Source organism: Schistocerca piceifrons, chromosome 1, assembly GCF_021461385.2.
Source record: "Schistocerca piceifrons isolate TAMUIC-IGC-003096 chromosome 1, iqSchPice1.1, whole genome shotgun sequence".
Classification (NCBI taxonomy): Eukaryota; Metazoa; Arthropoda; class Insecta; order Orthoptera; family Acrididae; genus Schistocerca; species Schistocerca piceifrons.
The window spans coordinates 1,141,699,756-1,141,717,362 of record NC_060138.1 but is presented as its reverse complement, the minus strand read 5'-3'; the positions used below and the strand labels follow the sequence as shown (position 1 = coordinate 1,141,717,362).

General features: G+C 43.5%; 1 protein-coding gene across 1 annotated transcript in view; it reads left to right on the top strand.

The window, feature by feature from the left end:
* The window catches only part of LOC124795010 (trypsin-3-like), a 46,146-nt gene extending 32,525 nt beyond the window's left edge, over positions 1-13,621 (top strand). The window contains exon 5 of the mRNA XM_047259185.1: positions 13,345-13,621. Coding sequence (XP_047115141.1) covers positions 13,345-13,506 — 162 coding nt within the window. The 3' untranslated portion in view covers positions 13,507-13,621. The remainder of the gene's footprint in view (positions 1-13,344) is intronic.
* Positions 13,622-17,607: the final 3,986 nt, after the last annotated feature.

Below are 17,607 nucleotides of genomic sequence, written 5' to 3'. Positions count from 1 at the left end.
CTGGAAATGGAAAAAAGAACACATTGACACCGGTGTGTCAGACCCACCATACTTGCTCCGGACACTGCGAGAGGGCTGTACAAGCAATGATCACACGCACGGCACAGCGGACACACCAGGAACCGCGGTGTTGGCCGTCGAATGGCGCTAGCTGCGCAGCATTTGTGCACCGCCGCCGTCAGTGTCAGCCAGTTTGCCGTGGCATACGGAGCTCCATCGCAGTCTTTAACACTGGTAGCATGCCGCGACAGCGTGGACGTGAACCGTATGTGCAGTTGACGGACTTTGAGCGAGGGCGTATAGTGGGCATGCGGGAGGCCTGGTGGACGTACCGCCGAATTGCTCAACACGTGGGGCGTGAGGTCTCCACAGTATATCGATGTTGTCGCCAGTGGTCGGCGGAAGGTGCACGTGCCCGTCGACCTGGGACCGGACCGCAGCGACGCACGGATGCACGCCAAGACCGTAGGATCCTACGCAGTGCCGTAGGGGACCGCACCGCCACTTTCCAGCAAATTAGGGACACTGTTGCTCCTGGGGTATCGGCGAGGACCATTCGCAACCGTCTCCATGAAGCTGGGCTACGGTCCCGCACACCGTTAGGCCGTCTTCCGCTCACGCCCCAACATCGTGCAGCCCGCCTCCAGTGGTGTCGCGACGGGCGTGAATGGAGGGACGAATGGAGACGTGTCGTCTTCAGCGATGAGAGTCGCTTCTGCCTTGGTGCCAATGATGGTCGTATGCGTGTTTGGCGCCGTGCAGGTGAGCGCCACAATCAGGATTGCATACGACCGAGGCACACAGGGCCAACACCCGGCATCATGGTGTGGGGAGCGATCTCCTACACTGGCCGTACACCACTGGTGATCGTCGAGAGGACACTGAATAGTGCATGGTACATCCAAACCGTCATCGAACCCATCGTTCTACCATTGCTAGACCGGCAAGGGAACTTGCTGTTCCAACAGGACAATGCACGTCCGCATGTATCCCGTGCCACCCAACGTGCTCTAGAAGGTGTAAGTCAACTACCCTGGCCAGCAAGATCTCCGGATCTGTCCCCCATTGAGCATGTTTGGGACTGGATGAAGCGTCGTCTCACGCGGTCTGCACGTCCAGCACGAACGCTGGTCCAACTGAGGCGCCAGGTGGAAATGGCATGGCAAGCCGTTCCACAGGACTACATCCAGCATCTCTACGATCGTCTCCATGGGAGAATAGCAGCCTGCATTGCTGCGAAAGGTGGATATACACTGTACTAGTGCCGACATTGTGCATGCTCTGTTGCCTGTGTCTATGTGCCTGTGGTTCTGTCAGTGTGATCATGTGATGTATCTGACCCCAGGAATGTGCCAATAAAGTTTCCCCTTCCTGGGACAATGAATTCACGGTGTTCTTATTTCAATTTCCAGGAGTGTATTTTATTGGCACTCTGAATGCTCATGGTCATGGGTCGATTGTTGATGGGTGCGATTTCTTTAACAGAGTTGATGATGGATTAGTGTACAAGAAAGGCCATTCCGAAGATTGGTGCGCCTTTCGCGACCTTCTCTTGTTTTTCTCTTGATGATCCCGTATTTTTCGTAGTCCATGGTTTTATTGTTAGTGAGTCGTGTTTCTTGAAGAGCAGGTATGAGAAATTTTTGTCGGTCGATTTCTTGAGTAAGATTATGTGATTTTACTGTCTGGATCAGTGTATTGATGTTTAGTGTTCGAATGAAAGTTTTCTGCTTGTAGGGAAGTTACCAGATTTTATCTGCTGTGATTGCCGGGACTCCCTAGACTCCAAAAGTCCAGTTGCCCTCTGTCGATAGATGGATTGTGTACCACCTGGGGAAAAGCTGAATTAGCTTGCACAGTTAATGATTGCTTGTGTTTTACTGGTTTGGTCTGGTCAATACCAGAACCGGATAGGACAAAAGGCAGTTGAGGCCTTTGAAACATATTTTCAGCCGGGCTCACTGAGCTAACAGATGCTGACCAGAGTACCGGTGATTTCCACTCAGACGTGTCTGAATTTTGAATTGCGTTGGTATTTGGTCCGCCCCGAGTATTTTATTTCCTCGGTACCACTCATATATGGGAGGCTTTCCCCTGTCCGCCACCTAGGATGGAGAATCCAACAATCTGAGACGGGATTTATTTATCTTTTTTATTATTTATTTATTATTGTCGTGTTAAAATTTAGGGGACATAATATCGAAGATATTAGATGTGAGTCACATCACATATTTCAATACGTTAAATTGTAAGTTTTGAAAATTGGAACACATCACCATAACACTAGCATAAGGAAAGTCTCTTCCTTTTCCACAGTACCACGGGCTGAGTCCAATCGAGCTGCGCAAAGTGGACCTTCAAATAGTAAACCAAGAGGAATGCGAGGCAGTGTGGAATAACCCTACGCAGATCTGTACTGCTCGTTTCGAGGATGTAAGCTACGACTCCTGTAAAGTAAGTAAATAGCAGGCTGATTGTGAAAAGTATATGTGTGCGAGGAACACACACGTGGTAGCTCGTGGGTCGATGTAGAAATATACCAGCTTGTCTCTGTCGGTTGACTTCTTACCATACCGTTGGATTCGGTCACAGCATTTAAACTTAGCGGGAAAAATAGTAATCTATATTCCTCAAACAGATCATTGGTAGTTTAGGAGCTCTGTCGACAGTCTTTAACTGGTACCAAGTTGGCAAATTACTCTCCTCTCATTTCAGTGAAGTGGAGACGTGACAGAATGACAGAATCGAGTCCTCATATTTGAACGTGTCTGTGACGACACGGTGTGTGCAAGGAGTGGTGTGTTGCTGGCAGCACGTTTTACATGGCATATGAATAATGGCCGTAAAATAGTCGTAACTGACAAGGAATGAAGGTGTCGCGGCATGTCAATGACACTCGCTTTTACAGTCGACAGGAATTGCTCGTGTCATTGAACCCAGGTTCATCTCGACCAGTTTAAGACGGAACATTGCGAAGGGAACCACATGCAATAATCATCTGAGAACCACCTCGCAACGGGCCATTGTTCACAGCGGCAGGCAAAGCTGCTCGTGTTCAGTGAGTGAAACCATGAAGGAACGGAGCAGTAGGGGTCTGTGTGTATTTAGTGAAGCACAGTTTTACTTCTGTTTAAATGATGCAAGGTGATGGGTGTACCGATGACCCGCTGTGGCTCTTAATCAACAGTATGTGGAGGGCTGCTTGTGTGGTCTCTTGGCAGTGTTTTTCGTACCATGAAGTGCTCCTATCTGTCTAAGTTACCGTGAACATATATCAAGATTTTGATTTCAACATTCTCAGTAGACAAGTGTAGTCCTTCGCTATGACATGATTGTTACGTATTTATTAATTTAACCCGATCTGATTACGACCATCAGCCGTGTCTTATTTTGGGCCAGGGTATAACACAGTGCCTTTGTTACATCATAGTTGCTTGAGAAACAACTGACAAATAGTGTTAAAATGATTTGAGTGTGCCGGCCGGAGTGGCAGAGCGGTTCTAGCGCTACAGTCTGGAACCGCGCAACCGCTACGGTCGCAAGTTCGAACGCTGTCTCCGGCATGGATGTGTGTGATGTCCTTAGGTTAGTTAGATTTAAGTAGTTCTAAGTTCTAGGGGACTGATGACCTCAGAAGTTAAGTCCCATAGTGCTCAGAGCCATTTGAACCATTTCGATTTGAGTGTCTATAGTAACAATGTGAGTAAATAGCACTGACTATGCACTAATAAAGTCAATACTGTCCGTACCTCTACTATTAATTCTGCTGTCACTAATAATAACAACAATAATAATAATAGTACTGATAGCGACAAATATAAAAAGGAATTTATGTGTGTCCAAGATGGATGTTTCCTGATATAGTGAGTTCTGGAGAAAGGAAATGTAAGGAGACTGCACCAGCTAAGAATACTCGAAAATGAGAAAGATCTGACTGCAAAAAAGGAAGTACAAGGGTAAAGAGTGCGCACAGGAACAATGTTAATTATTATTGTTACTTTAGCAGATATGCCAAATAATTATCATCCGAAGCTGAATACATTATTCAGTTTTCTAATATAATGCAGGAGGCTATTCCACAGTCAGTTCCCTGCTACTCAGAAGGACTTCGAGAAAGTAGCGAAGTAATGTACCTGGGACAGAAAGGATTTTGCTCTGACTGGAATGAGTGTTCCTTCCATATTGTTCAGACAGGAACGTTAAAGTCACGGAGAGGTATGAGGGAAAGTATACATTGACAAGACAGCACTGAAGACAGAAGGTGTCGAAATCTCTACACTTGTCTGCACCCAACCAGGATAGCTATACTTATTGCTTCAAGATTTTTGTTTCAGCTCTTTAACGACTAGTTTATAATTTATAGGGTCAGTTTCGGATTTTTTCTGTGAGTGAAAGGCTATTCGATCCCTCACAGGAAAGTGGTGAGACCGGCGAGCACGGCGGCGTCCGGTTTGGTCAGCAGATGGCTTTCAGCTTGTCTCAAAATCGGGGAACGGCAGCCTCCTGGGAGGCACTCCGTTTTCGCGGAGTCGTCCTGTTTCCCAAAACATTTCTGTGATTATATCCAGGTGCTAATATGTTGCGACAAGTGCACTGTCATCGGCCTCCAAAGCGTTCCCCCTGTAGCAGTTAAGACCGCAAAATTTACCTTTCTGCCTGCACGTCAAACAGACCCTTCTACAGGTTCTTTGCTTTCCGTCGAATTATAGACTGTCCAATCCAAGTATCGCCCACGACGTGACGCCCGAGTCATGGTGTGAACTGATGTCAGAGCCTATCCAGGGAAAAATTTCGTTGCTTTCCGTCGAATTATAGACTGTCCAATCCAAGCATCGCCCACGACGTGACGCCCCAGTCATGGTGTGAACTGATGGTCAACATCAGCTTGGGAGTCCCTTCCTGGAGTTCCGAATGGGGGACTAGTCCAGAATCTTTTCCAATGGAGAAATCATCACGACACTTCTTCAGTTACAGGCCCTATATCCTGTGGATACACACTATGTGTCTTCAGTGCAGTGGTTTTCATTGCCCTCTGCATCCTCACGCCGTTGATCATTCTTCCGTCTTTAGGGGCAGTTTCCAACTCCAAGGGCGAGAGAATGGCCTGAACATCTGCCCGCTCCTCTGTCCTCTTTCACAACGTCGTTGGCAGACAGAGGGTGACTTCTTATGCCGGAAGTCTTCGGTCGCCATTTCTGATGATTTTCATTCAATATTTAAGCGGTGGTGGGGTTCGAACTCGGGATCAAAGACGTTTTGATTGCTAATCAAAGATACTGTATCTATACCACCGGTGCACTCTTAGTTACTGCTGTTCGTCGTGCGATGTAAATTACTACCACTCAGACATTGAGGTATGACCACAAGTCACGTAAAGCGGGTTATAACCACGAATCGTGTAGACTTTGGGTTGCACATTATCACATTAGGGTACATCTAGTTAGGTTTCATTGTTTATGACTCTGTACTTATATATAACGATATTGCAAATTATTTATATACATTTATTCGTTACTTATTCCGTGAGTTCATACTGGATACTTATTACATCCAACGTAGATATCGAACACCACGTCACGTTAGGACGTTACAGTGTTCCGTGTTTCTTTCTTTTTATTTTATGTCAACTGAACACGTTAATGGTGTACATGTTATCAGTATCCTTTACACTACCGATATCCTACTTTGTGCTAGTGGCTCTATATGTATTCTATATCTCGACCTTTAGCTACCGTTTTCTTGTAGGGCCATATCTGTGTATAATTTAATTACACTTACTTTCGTATTCTATTGATATCACTATATTAACAATTATTTGTATACACTTATTCATTGCTTAATTTATGGTCTTATACTAGTAGCTTATTATACCATATTTAGACATCGAGCACAATATTACGTTAGCACCTAGACCTTGTATTCTACTGTTGTTTGTTTACTGTACTGTGATTTTTAGTCTATACGGCGTTTTAAAAATGCAATATTTTAGTTCAAATGGCTCTGAGCACTATGGGACTTAACATCTGAAGTCATCAGTCCCCTAGAACTTAGAACTACTTAAACCTAACTAACCTGAGGACATCACGCGCATCCATGTCTGAGGCAGGATTCAAACCTGCGACCGTAGCGGTCGTGCGGTTCCAGAATGTAGCGCCTATAACCGCTCTGCCACCCCGGCCGGCTAATATTTTAGTTGTTCCCTTTAGTTACCTACATACACCTTGGCACGTACTTCATTTTTTCTATATTCTCAGCATCTAAACCTCGAGTTATCTTCTGTAAGCTTATTCAGTGACGATTTGCACTGATGAGCCAAAACACTATGACCACCTGTTTAATACCTTGTTTTTCCATCTTTGGAACGAAATACATCACTGATTCTGGATTTCGGGGATCCGACGATTTAGTGCTCCGTTCGTGGAGGTATCTGACATTAGATGTCTTCGCACAAGTCATGTAATTCGCGTAAACGAAGGGCCGCTGATCTGCGTACGTGGAGATGGCATCTGATAGCAACCCAGATGGGTTCTACAGGATTTCCATCACACGAATCTGACCGCTGAGACGTCAACGTGAGGTCGCTATAATATTGCTCAAACGACTTTAGCACGGTTCTGGCTCTGAAGCACGGGAAGTTATACTGGTAAAGGATCACCTTCGGGGAAGACATCAAGCACGAAGGGATGGAGGTGGTTCGCAGCTGTGGCGCGCTGTACGTTTCGAGTCGTCGTTCACCTCGATGACGGCGTTTGTGGAGACGACCAACCACCCAGTGTAGCATAAATGTAATTCGCCCGAAGAACCGATACGTTTCCATTGATCGGCGTTGAAACTCGATTGTCCGGTGCCCACTGCAATCGTAATTGACGAGTCGTGGGGTCAACGTTTGAACAGATAGTGATGGTCTGCTTCAGAGCTCAATGTTCAACAATGTACGATGAACGGTGTGCTCCGAAACATTTGTGCGTGCACCAGCATTTTGCTCTTTCGGTAGAGGTGCCACAAATCACCACCTCCCCTACTTTACAGAGAAGATAAGCCTCCGAACCCCGCGTTCTGTGAAGAGTTGTGGATGTCCAACCATTTAGCGCCTAGTGGTAGTTTCACTGTCCTTCTACCTCTTTACGTAGATGCTCACGACGGTAGCACGTGAACACTGGACCAGTTTCGCCATTTTCCATATACTTCTTCACAGGCCCAGCGTAATAATAATCTGCCCTTCGCAAAGCCATTTAACTCAATGAATTTACCAACTTGCAGCCCGTATCTTCGCTAATGTGATCCCCATTCATGCCTGCGCCGCATACATCCTTTTGTCACCGCCTTACATGCTCGCAACACCACTAGCAGCATCTAGCGCCGCGGTTATCAGTGGTCACAATTTTTCGGTTGATTGGTGTATTTCCCACGTTGTACTTGCCTTACAACTACACTAGTCGACAAAAGTTTGTAGTCTACTATATTAGAGGTCTCACTGACCTAGGCACTTCATGCATTATTTGGTTAGAGCCCAAATACTGGACGGAGTTTACTACTGGCATGCTTTTTGTCCGGTTCCCTGTCATGCAAGCATACCGCTGCCGCAGCGACACACCACGACCATTCCAGTATCAACAACACCTTCATTCAGTTTGTGTTGAGCACTGCAGTAACATGCCACGTAATGAAATACAACAGTTTGATAGAGTCAGGACAGTAGCTTTACTTTCAGCAACATGTTGCCGATCGGTTACGTGTCACTCAAAGTGGTGCGTCTAAGACGCGGAAAAAATACAGAGAGACGGGAAATGTGAACGACATATCTCGCAACGGTCATCACCAATGCAGGATCGTTACCTCTAACTGTCAGGTCGCAGGCGCCCAACATCAGCTGGACGAATAGTGGATATTATTTCCCCCGGGCAACAGAGATTCGTATCCCATACCAAACGGAGCGTAGAAGATAGCATCAGGGCGATTTTCATCCCAGAAGACCAATGAGAAGTTTTGCACTGAACCAACGGAACCTAGGCATTCGAAGGGCCTGGGCTCTTGCACATCAACATTGGAGCCTTGCAGAATGGAATAATGTCACGTTTGCTGACGAGACCAGGACTGGTTTGCGTCTGGCCACTAGAAGTGTTCGCGTTTGGAGAAGGGCTAGACGACACCAAGAACCCCGATACGTTCAGGAAGTCTACCCGTTTGCAGGAAGAAGTGTGATGTTGTGGACAGCAATAATGATGGAACAGCAGACCCCTCTAATTTCTCATCTACGACAATTTGATTGGTCTCCGATACTCCAAAAGGCCCTACGGACGTGAAGCCGGTGACAACATCGTCCTAGTCGATGACAAAGAAAGACCGCGCCTTATTCTAGCAGTGTCTCGGTACCTTCAAAGACCAAACATCAACCAATGCATTGGCCAGCACAGTCCCCAGACACGAATGCAACTGAGCACGTGGCCATTGCGCAGCGTCCGAATCCACCTGACAATCTTCAGGACCTCACTGAATCTGCCTGTGAGGACCGGGACCTCTCACCCCAAGATAAACTTGATGGTCTCCCCACAGCATGCCTCGCAGAGTGGAGGAACTCATCCTTATGTGGGGAGGACATACTCACTATTAAAGAGTTATAATGATCATCATGAGATAAAGATTTTCACTTTTTTGTTTTCAAGATGAAGGAGACAGCCTGCTTTGTTTTGTGATGATTTTTTTGTAACTAACCTAAATCGTTCATTTTTCAGAAGGAATTATGTTTAATTTTTAATAAGGTATTGTACAAAGTTCAATGGGTGTACTATTAAAAGTCGTTCATGTATATCGCATTGTTTTGTGCACTCCCTGGAGGCAACTTTTTGCTTGTGCTTTATACGTTACGACTGCATTTCTGTAGTTCGTAATATCTTTCCTTCTGACTTGTGATTCTCACTCGTCTTTCATGTGCTGTGTAGATATAAGCTTGTGCAGTCGGTGCAATATACATGATACTTTATGTAAATGCTGCTGTATTGCTGGCATGCCGATGCATCACTTACTTCCTGTTCATGTAATGATCAGTTTCGGTTTGACACAATATAGTGCACATGTGATGGAGATTTATTGATGTGTACTTGCATAAAGTATGTTTTATATATCCATGTTGTTTAAATCTGTACACCAACCTATTATATCTCACCTGTTTATGCTTGTATTTTCGATCGACGTGCGTTACAGATCCGATGACGGCAACTTAGATTTGCCGAAACTGATCATCGTAAATAAAATTAGTTATCGATCCTGGCTGTTGAAGGTTTTGCTTTTGTACTTCATACTATTTTTTATTGGTCGTCATCGGGAAAATGTTGTGTCATGACAGGAAGAATCCGTGCTGAAATATCACATGACTTGTTCTCCATAACTACTAGAGTATTCGTAATTGGATGAGGAAACTGGAGCAACCGATCAGCATGCTGCTGTCTTTGTAGCGAATCGATCCAGTCAGTACGAGAGTGCTACATTTTCACCTTTGCAAGAAAGAGGACTTCCTTCTTGTGAAACGACGTCCAGTTAGCATTCATTTTGCGTACTATATGATTATTCTCTTGCTTCAATGATACACTTAGAGCAAAGACCACGAAAACAAAATGCAGAAGGGTGCGTGCGGAGATAGACAATTGAAACAGGAAATGGCGAGTTGATTATTTCTCCTCTTCATCAGTTAAACAGACACATTTCGTCGTATACTGTCCAGTCACATTAATGTGTTCACCTGTGAAAAGCCTGCAAGGCTAACTGCTTCGAGACTTACAGGAAGGCAGTCAATCAGGTCCTGGAAGATACCGACAGCGATGTGGAGCCGTACTGTCTCCATTGGCGTGTCCGGTTGCACTTGGTTTCTCGGCTGAGGATCCATGGCGCGAACAGAACGAACGAAGTTCAAAATGGTTCAAATGGCTCTGAGCACTATGGGACTTAACATCTATGGTCATCAGTCCCCTAGAACTTAGAACTACTTAAACCTAACTACCCTAAGGACATCACACAACACCCAGTCATCACGAGGCAGAGAAAATCCCTGGCCCCGCCGGGAATCGAACCCGGGAACCCGGGCGTGGGAAGCGAGAACGCTACCGCACGACCACGAGCTGCGGACACGAACGAAGTGTCTCGCATATTCTCGATTAGGATTTTAATCTGGGAAGTTTGGTGGCCGTTGGAGTGCGGTAAACTCATTCTGGTGCCCTTCGAATCGACCACATATACTGCGAGATGTATGGCAGGTTGTATTCTCCTGCTGTTAGATGCAGTCGTGCCGAGGAAAATCGAACTGCATGTAGGGGTAAGCATGGTCCCCAAGGATAGATGTGTTGATCCACTTTGCCTTCAAGAATGACGTGATCACCCAGGGAATGCAACGAAACCATTCCCCAGACCGTAACGCTCCCTCCTCCGCCATGGAAACTTCTGACCAGTGTTGCGAGTGTTCACTTTCAAACGTTTCATGCTTTAAACGCCAAGGATCATTCGTCCGATTGAGCATAAAAAGTGATTCACCTGGAAAGCACCTGTCACTGCTCAGTGGATGCCCAGATGTCTCACTGACCTCCAAATTCAAGCCTTCTTCGGCGATGAACAGCAGTCAGGTCTGGTGCATGAAAATGGCTACTGTTGGGGACTCCCGTGCGCAACTACGATTGCTGAATGGTCGTTGAGGAGATACATTTGGTAGCCTCTTGGTCCATCTGTGCTGTCAGTCGTTTCACAGTTGCACTTCTATTCGCCTGTACACATCTTCCTAGCCTCTTTCATCCATGTCATCTATGGCACGTGGTGCACCACCGTTGCCTCGACGCCAGTCTTGTAGATCGCCATTTTGTCATGCTGAGTTCAATCACGGCGCCACGTGAACAGTTTACAAAATTAACCGTCTTAGAAATGCTCCCGCTGTTAGCCCGCAAGACAACGATCGTCTCATTTTGTTGGACATTAGATAAATGCCTTCGTTTGCGCACTACGAAAACGACTGCACTTTTTTCCGCGTCCCATCGACACGCTTTATGTACTCTCCACTTCTAGTGCTGCCATCTGCCGTCTGTGAGTAGTTACTGCGCGACGACGTCGAATATAGGCGGCGGTTACATTAATTTCATTGGGTCGTGTAACATGTGAGGAAGGCTTTAGGGCTTGCAGGTGTTGGACTGAAACGTTAGGTCTAATTGCATGACCACCTCGTTTCCCCGATTTTACACCTATTATTTTATTATCATGTTTTCTTGTGGGGACAAATCAAAAGCCCCGTTTACCTGACGTCACTTGCCGACTCTCACTTTTCGCCCGGATACTTGCAGGGTCTGGTGAAGTTCATGCAGTTCCTGGTGCACTTAGCAGAGTGTGCCAGGATTTTCTACAACGTTCTGAAATTGATGGTCTGCTTTTGATCACCTTCTGTAATGTAGAACGTTGCTGAGTAAGCAGTACTTTATCTTTGCTGAACACACTGCGTTTTTGCATAGATTGTCTTTCTAGTTCCTGACATTGCAAACTTTCGTTGGCCCAGGATTACTCTCACGACCACAAGTTCGTGCTCCAAAGTGGTCTACTTCGATCCATATATCGAATTATCGAATATTTCAGTTTTGTGCGCAACATTTTGGAACATCCTGTATACCTGTGCACAGCTTGAAGGTTTTTTTTTGCTATTGACGACATTTGAATATTAGAATCAAGTTTTTTCACCAAAGGAAGACATTGTTTTATAATTTCTTCAATTATCTAAAGCTTTGTTTCACAATACTTTCTTTTCCTCTCTATGCATTTCTGTAATATCGCTGTGAGCAGCATCATTTGAAAATGGATAAGAAACTAACATACAATGATGTTAAATATAAAAATATTAAACCAACTGCAAAAAATGAAATACTTCAGTAACAATACAACATTACATACTAGAACAAATATTGTTGTTCGTGTCTGTATGAAGTCCAGAAGTTACAAAATCACAATTAATTTCAGAATGAAATTGATTATTTAAATTCTGTGTTTCATTCGATGTCTTTAATGTTTGTCCATCTTTCAGGTCGGAAAACTAGATTAAATCACGTATGTTATATATACGAAATTGTTAAAGATTCTCTTAAAATGTACGATTAATCCTTATACATAACCAGGTTTTTTCTTGTTACATACTTTCACTCAGTGAAAAGTGTATATCAGTAGACATTACTGATATGTATTAAAGTAATTAAAAGGCTAACTACTTGAAAGTTAGATTTGCGACTTTTCTTTCCTACGTGGCAGAAAAAAATTTCAAAGTTTATAAAATAGAATAAGGACCAGTTGGAGCAAATATCGTAAATTTATTTGAAAATTACATTTTAGGAGAAGTAAGCTCAAAGTACATTTTAGAAGGCATATCGTACAATGTTTTGAGAAATCCATCGTGTAAAATGATTGTAACAATATTTTGATTAAAACACTGCTAATTATTAACCTCTAAGCTCCATCAGTGCTGACTACTCACTCGCAACTTCCATCACTGCTGGCTGTTCACCTCCAACAGCTAGTCTGATCAGCCACAGAGTCTCTTACACGGTGCACTGAGTGCTGTCAGAGTTATTGACGCAGAGCGCAACATAGCGCTGCCAACATACAAACACATAAACAGCCTACTTACAAGTGCTCATAACTTTTAAGCTCTCCATTTTAGAGCACATGTTTACTGACTTTTTTCTCGTCTTTTGGCCCATACTGCCACTTCCCAAAATGTGGAAAGCAAAGAGCTTGCTGAGGAAGAGATTTGTTTCACCGTATCGTAGATCAAGAACTGCTCATAGCTCTTAACGTATGCATTTTAGATCCCATGGTTACTTGACCTCTTTTGTTTCGTCATATCCCTGAATATTGACCATCACTTCTGAAACACCCTGTATTTAAGAATATAAATTGCAGTTCCTTCGACTAGAAAAATATGTGTTATGTTAAGAATAGTCAGAATATAGGTTTTCACTATCTGATTTTCTGGACATACAACAATTAACTTTATTCAGTCATTTTTGTAGGGTGACTCAGGTTAGGATCAGAATGAATTGGGGCGAGTATATTAAATTTTATTTGAAAATTGCATTTTAGCAGAAGTAAGCTCAAAGTAGATTCCAGAACGTATGTTATACATTGTTTTGATAAAACAATAGTCTAAAATGGAGTCTGTAATCAGTATCTTGATTGAAGTGCTGATACCATATATTTAGGGATATGAACTACAGTAGACCCTCATCTTTCAGTGGAAAAAATTTGTAGTTAAGAATGGTCTGAATATAGCTTTCCATACTCTGTTTTTCTGCGCATACAACAGGTGGCTTTATCCAGTGATTTTTGCAGGGTGATTCAGGGGGTCCTCTGCTCTACGAGGGAAAGATTGTGGGGATGGTGTCTTGGAGCTACGAGTGTGCTGCCCCTCCGTACCCCTCAGTCGGCACCCGTGTCTCCAGCTACGTGGACTGGATTATCGACAACACCAACGGCACACTGGTACCGCACTAGCGCCGTTGGATTTGTATTTGCTACATTTTTAAAATATTGATCAAAATTAATTTATTACAATATCTTATCAATGTTAACAACTATGTACAAGTGACAATAAAATTTGTTTATCGGCGATCTTGTACTTCGTAAGTAGCAATGGATTAGTCTGACATTCTTTACATTTTAATGCTTGTCATTTAATGCTAATCTTATACAGCAAGGTGAAAAGATGCAGTTCTGAGGGTCAATCAGCAAATTTCAGTCATCACCTGGAAAAAAAACAAGCTGTTAGCATGAAAAGTGGTGAAGGCGTCAGTCCCGCTGAACATACTCACAGCTCACTGCGACACATTTTTCGTAACGATGGATGACGTGGCGGAGACCTTGATTGTAGATGTCTGCATTTGAGCTCTGCAGGAAACGTTCCGCCTCGAAAACCAACTCGTTGTCACTGTGGGAGTACCTGCCACACAATCGTTTCTTCGTCTGAGGAGGGAGGAAGAACTCACAGGATGCACTTCGCAGAATACAGAAATTTGACGGTCCAGAGAACCATATTGTGTGACTATGCTGCATGTACAATGAGCTGCAACGTTGTCCTCCAATATAGAACCCCCCATAGACAATACTCCTTGATGCCTCCGTCAACGTCTTCAGGATATTTCGATATATTTCTCCTGTTGCGGTTTATAAGCATAATATTATAGTCCAAAAACACTCAATATCACCAAGCCTGATGATGACTGGGTCAGATCTTTCCTCGGCGGTCATGAATCCAAGTGTTTTACTACTTGCTTTGCTCCTTTGGATCGGTGATATATCATACATCCAGCACTATTCCAAGTAAATAAAGCATCTTGAATGTCTCAACTCTGCTGCATCCTTTTGCTGCTGCCTCGGTTTGTCAGAATTTTTGAATCGGTGTGAGCAATTGCAGAACCATGCGGGCCACGATGATCTTTATCATCTATAAACCATTGTGCAAGGTTTTGAAAACTGATCCTTGGCTGATTTAACTAGTTCCTCTTTTATGATAATCCAGTCTTTGGTCAGCATTTGCCTCCATTTCTCATGTAGTTGCTGGTTCTTCAGAGAGAGATGGCCTGTCAATTTCCTCTTGGTGATTCAGAGTTGTTTTATCACACTGAAACCTTCTGCACTGTAGTATCGACCAGAGATCGAAGTACCACGCCAGAGTCGGCAACGTACATCGATACCACAGACGTCGACGGGGTACCACTGCAATCAGCAACGACAAATGGAAGAGGCTACAGACACACCCTCTCTCTCACAATGGTAGCGTCTTCATACGGAGTTCAATACATAGCTGAGCATGGAAGCGCTCTGCCACACTTCGTGACCTCCACTGAAGCAGTCAACATCATAAAGTAGGACTAAGACGCTATTCTTGTAACCGATGGAAAAGTACTTCTGTAAACGTTGAACATTGTACTTCAAGAGAAGAGTTTGTGATCATACCCATCAAGGGATGCTTTAATAGCCAAAGACAGTTGAAAATATTTAAGCACTTGTGTGGCAAACGCTCTTGTTAAGGTAAGTAAATATTTTTACCATTCACGTAATAAAGTCAACTAATATTTCGTGTGTTGCAGTCTAATGATTCATCTCCCAGAGCAATCAAACAACCCACTGTTATGGCCAACTGATTGTAGTTTCGACTGGTCATAACACATCTAAGCAGCCCTGCAGCCAGGCGACTAGCGCGAGTTTTGGTGTTCTCGTAAAGATAAGTTATTTTAGATTATAAAACATATAGATTAGTACTGATTACGTGGTAAATAAGTGTATTAGTGTGCCGTTTAAGTGTACCATTAAAGGTTTCACTTTTCTTTACGTAATATAGCAGAAAACGCGAAAAGACCGTACAGTCGTATTTTTTGTTTACGTTCTGCTGCAGCAAATCTATAGAATTTCGCTTAGTTGTTCCTTGCTCTCTCCAGCAATTTAACTTAGCTTACCTCTTCATTATTTAACTAGCATTTCCGGAAAGTAGCGTAAAGTTTAACTTGTTGTTTCAGAAACTTTGCACTTTTGTTTTTGTTTACACACAGTTGCGTATAGGCCAAATTTGTGTAACCATATTTTCGTGTTTATCTGTAATTTAACTGACTTATTCTTAATCAACTATTACGTTTATCATGAGTGAAAAGTGCTTGACTTGCCGTAGAATTGTTAGGTCGGGGCTTTGGTGTGATGGGTGCTGTAGTTTTTTCCATGTGGGTGACTGTAGTGGCGTGGGAATAGGGGAAGTAAATGAGACTCATCAGTGGTTTTGTAGGATTTGTAGTAGAGATAGGGAGATACTGGAACAGGAGGGGAAAATTGCTGCCCTTCAGGCTGAATTAGACAAGGCCAGGGGAGATCTTGACAGGTTAAGGAGGGAGAAGGGTAAAGAGAGGTGGGAAGTGGCAACAGGCAACAGGAGGAACAGGCCTAGAACTTTGTCTGACAGCTTTATGGTGAATGTGGAAAATAGATTTGACCTGTTGCTTCAGTTAGAAGCTGGTGAGCCTCAAGCAGTTGCAGGTGTAGACAGGGCACAACAAACTTTCAGCAGCAGATTGAAAAGTAAGAATGTAGGGAAATCAGAAAAGAGAAAGAAAGTGTTGTTGTTAGGTAGTTCCCATGGAAGAGGTGTTGGCCAACTCTTGCAGGATGAACTAGGATCAGAATACCAGGTCACCAATTTTTTTAAACCTAGTGCTGGTCTGGAGCAGGTGACAGAGGATTTAGGATCACTTTGCAAAGATTTCACTAAGGAAGACACCGTGGTTATAGTGGGTGGGGCAGGTAACAGTATTGACAGAAATCCTGGGTACAGTATAGAGTGTGACCTGGCAAAGATTGCATCAGCATCGAAGCATACTAGTGTTGAGTTTGTATCTGTTCTTGGGCGCCATGACCGACCTCATTTGAACTCTTCTGTCAAGAGAGTTAATTTGGAGCTGGAACGGCTGCTCATGTCGGGTGCGGGGTCACACATTGGTGTGGTTCATGTTGATTCTCTCAGTAGGTGGGATTATACTAGGCATGGCCTTCACCTCAACAGGAAGGGGAAGGGTAAATTGGCTGGGGAAATAGCAGGAAAGTTAAAGGGGGGAGGCACTGTCATGAGTGGTAAAATACCAGTGGTTATAGGATTCAGAAAAGACCCTTTTTTAGGGTAGGGAGGACAGAAAGAAAGCAAATTTTAAGAGAGGTTAGAACTGAGACAAACCTTCAGTTTGAAAAAGAAATCAAAAAACATAATTCCAGCTTATTACATCAGCATAAACAGCCATTGGTTAAGAATTTTCAACTGTCAGCAGATATTTTAACTCCACCCAATTTTAACTCAGACAATGTGAAATGTCAGCTATCTTTATTGCATCAAAATATTCGAGGACTGAGAAATAAAATTAATGAATTAACTATATGCATAGATGAATTAGAGTCTTCAAACCCAGCTGACATAATCTGCCTCTCTGAACATCATGTGACCACTGGTATAGAACTTTTAAGTGTTACAGGGTTTAGGTTAGCATCTCACTTTTGTAGATCAGAAATGGAGAAAGGAGGAGTTGCCACATTCATCAGGAACTGTCATAAATTTAAGAACATAGACATTCATAAATTTTGCCTAGAACAGCATATGGAAGCATGTGCAACAGAATTAGATTTTCACAAAAAATCTTTCATAATATTAAGTGTATATCGAGCACCTGCAGGTAACTTTAATCTGTTTGTAAACCACCTTGAAGCTGTACTGGCCCATTTAATAACCAAAAACAAAGAAATAGTGGTTGCTGGTGATTTCAATGTAGATTTCCTTAAAGACTCTCCGAATAAGAACTTATTTGAGTTAGTAACACTATCATTCAACTTAATTCCCACAGTAAAGTTCCCCACTAGGATAGCCACTTGCTCACAAACAGCCATTGATAATATCTTTATAGAAAAGTCCAATGAACAAAATTATATTACAAAACCAATAGCCAATGGCCTCTCAGACCATGACATGCAGTTCCTTCTGTTAAATGTTAATACTGAACAGGATATAAAATCTGTTAAATCTGAGCTCAAGAGGGTAATCAGTAAGCCAAAAATTGATTATTTTAG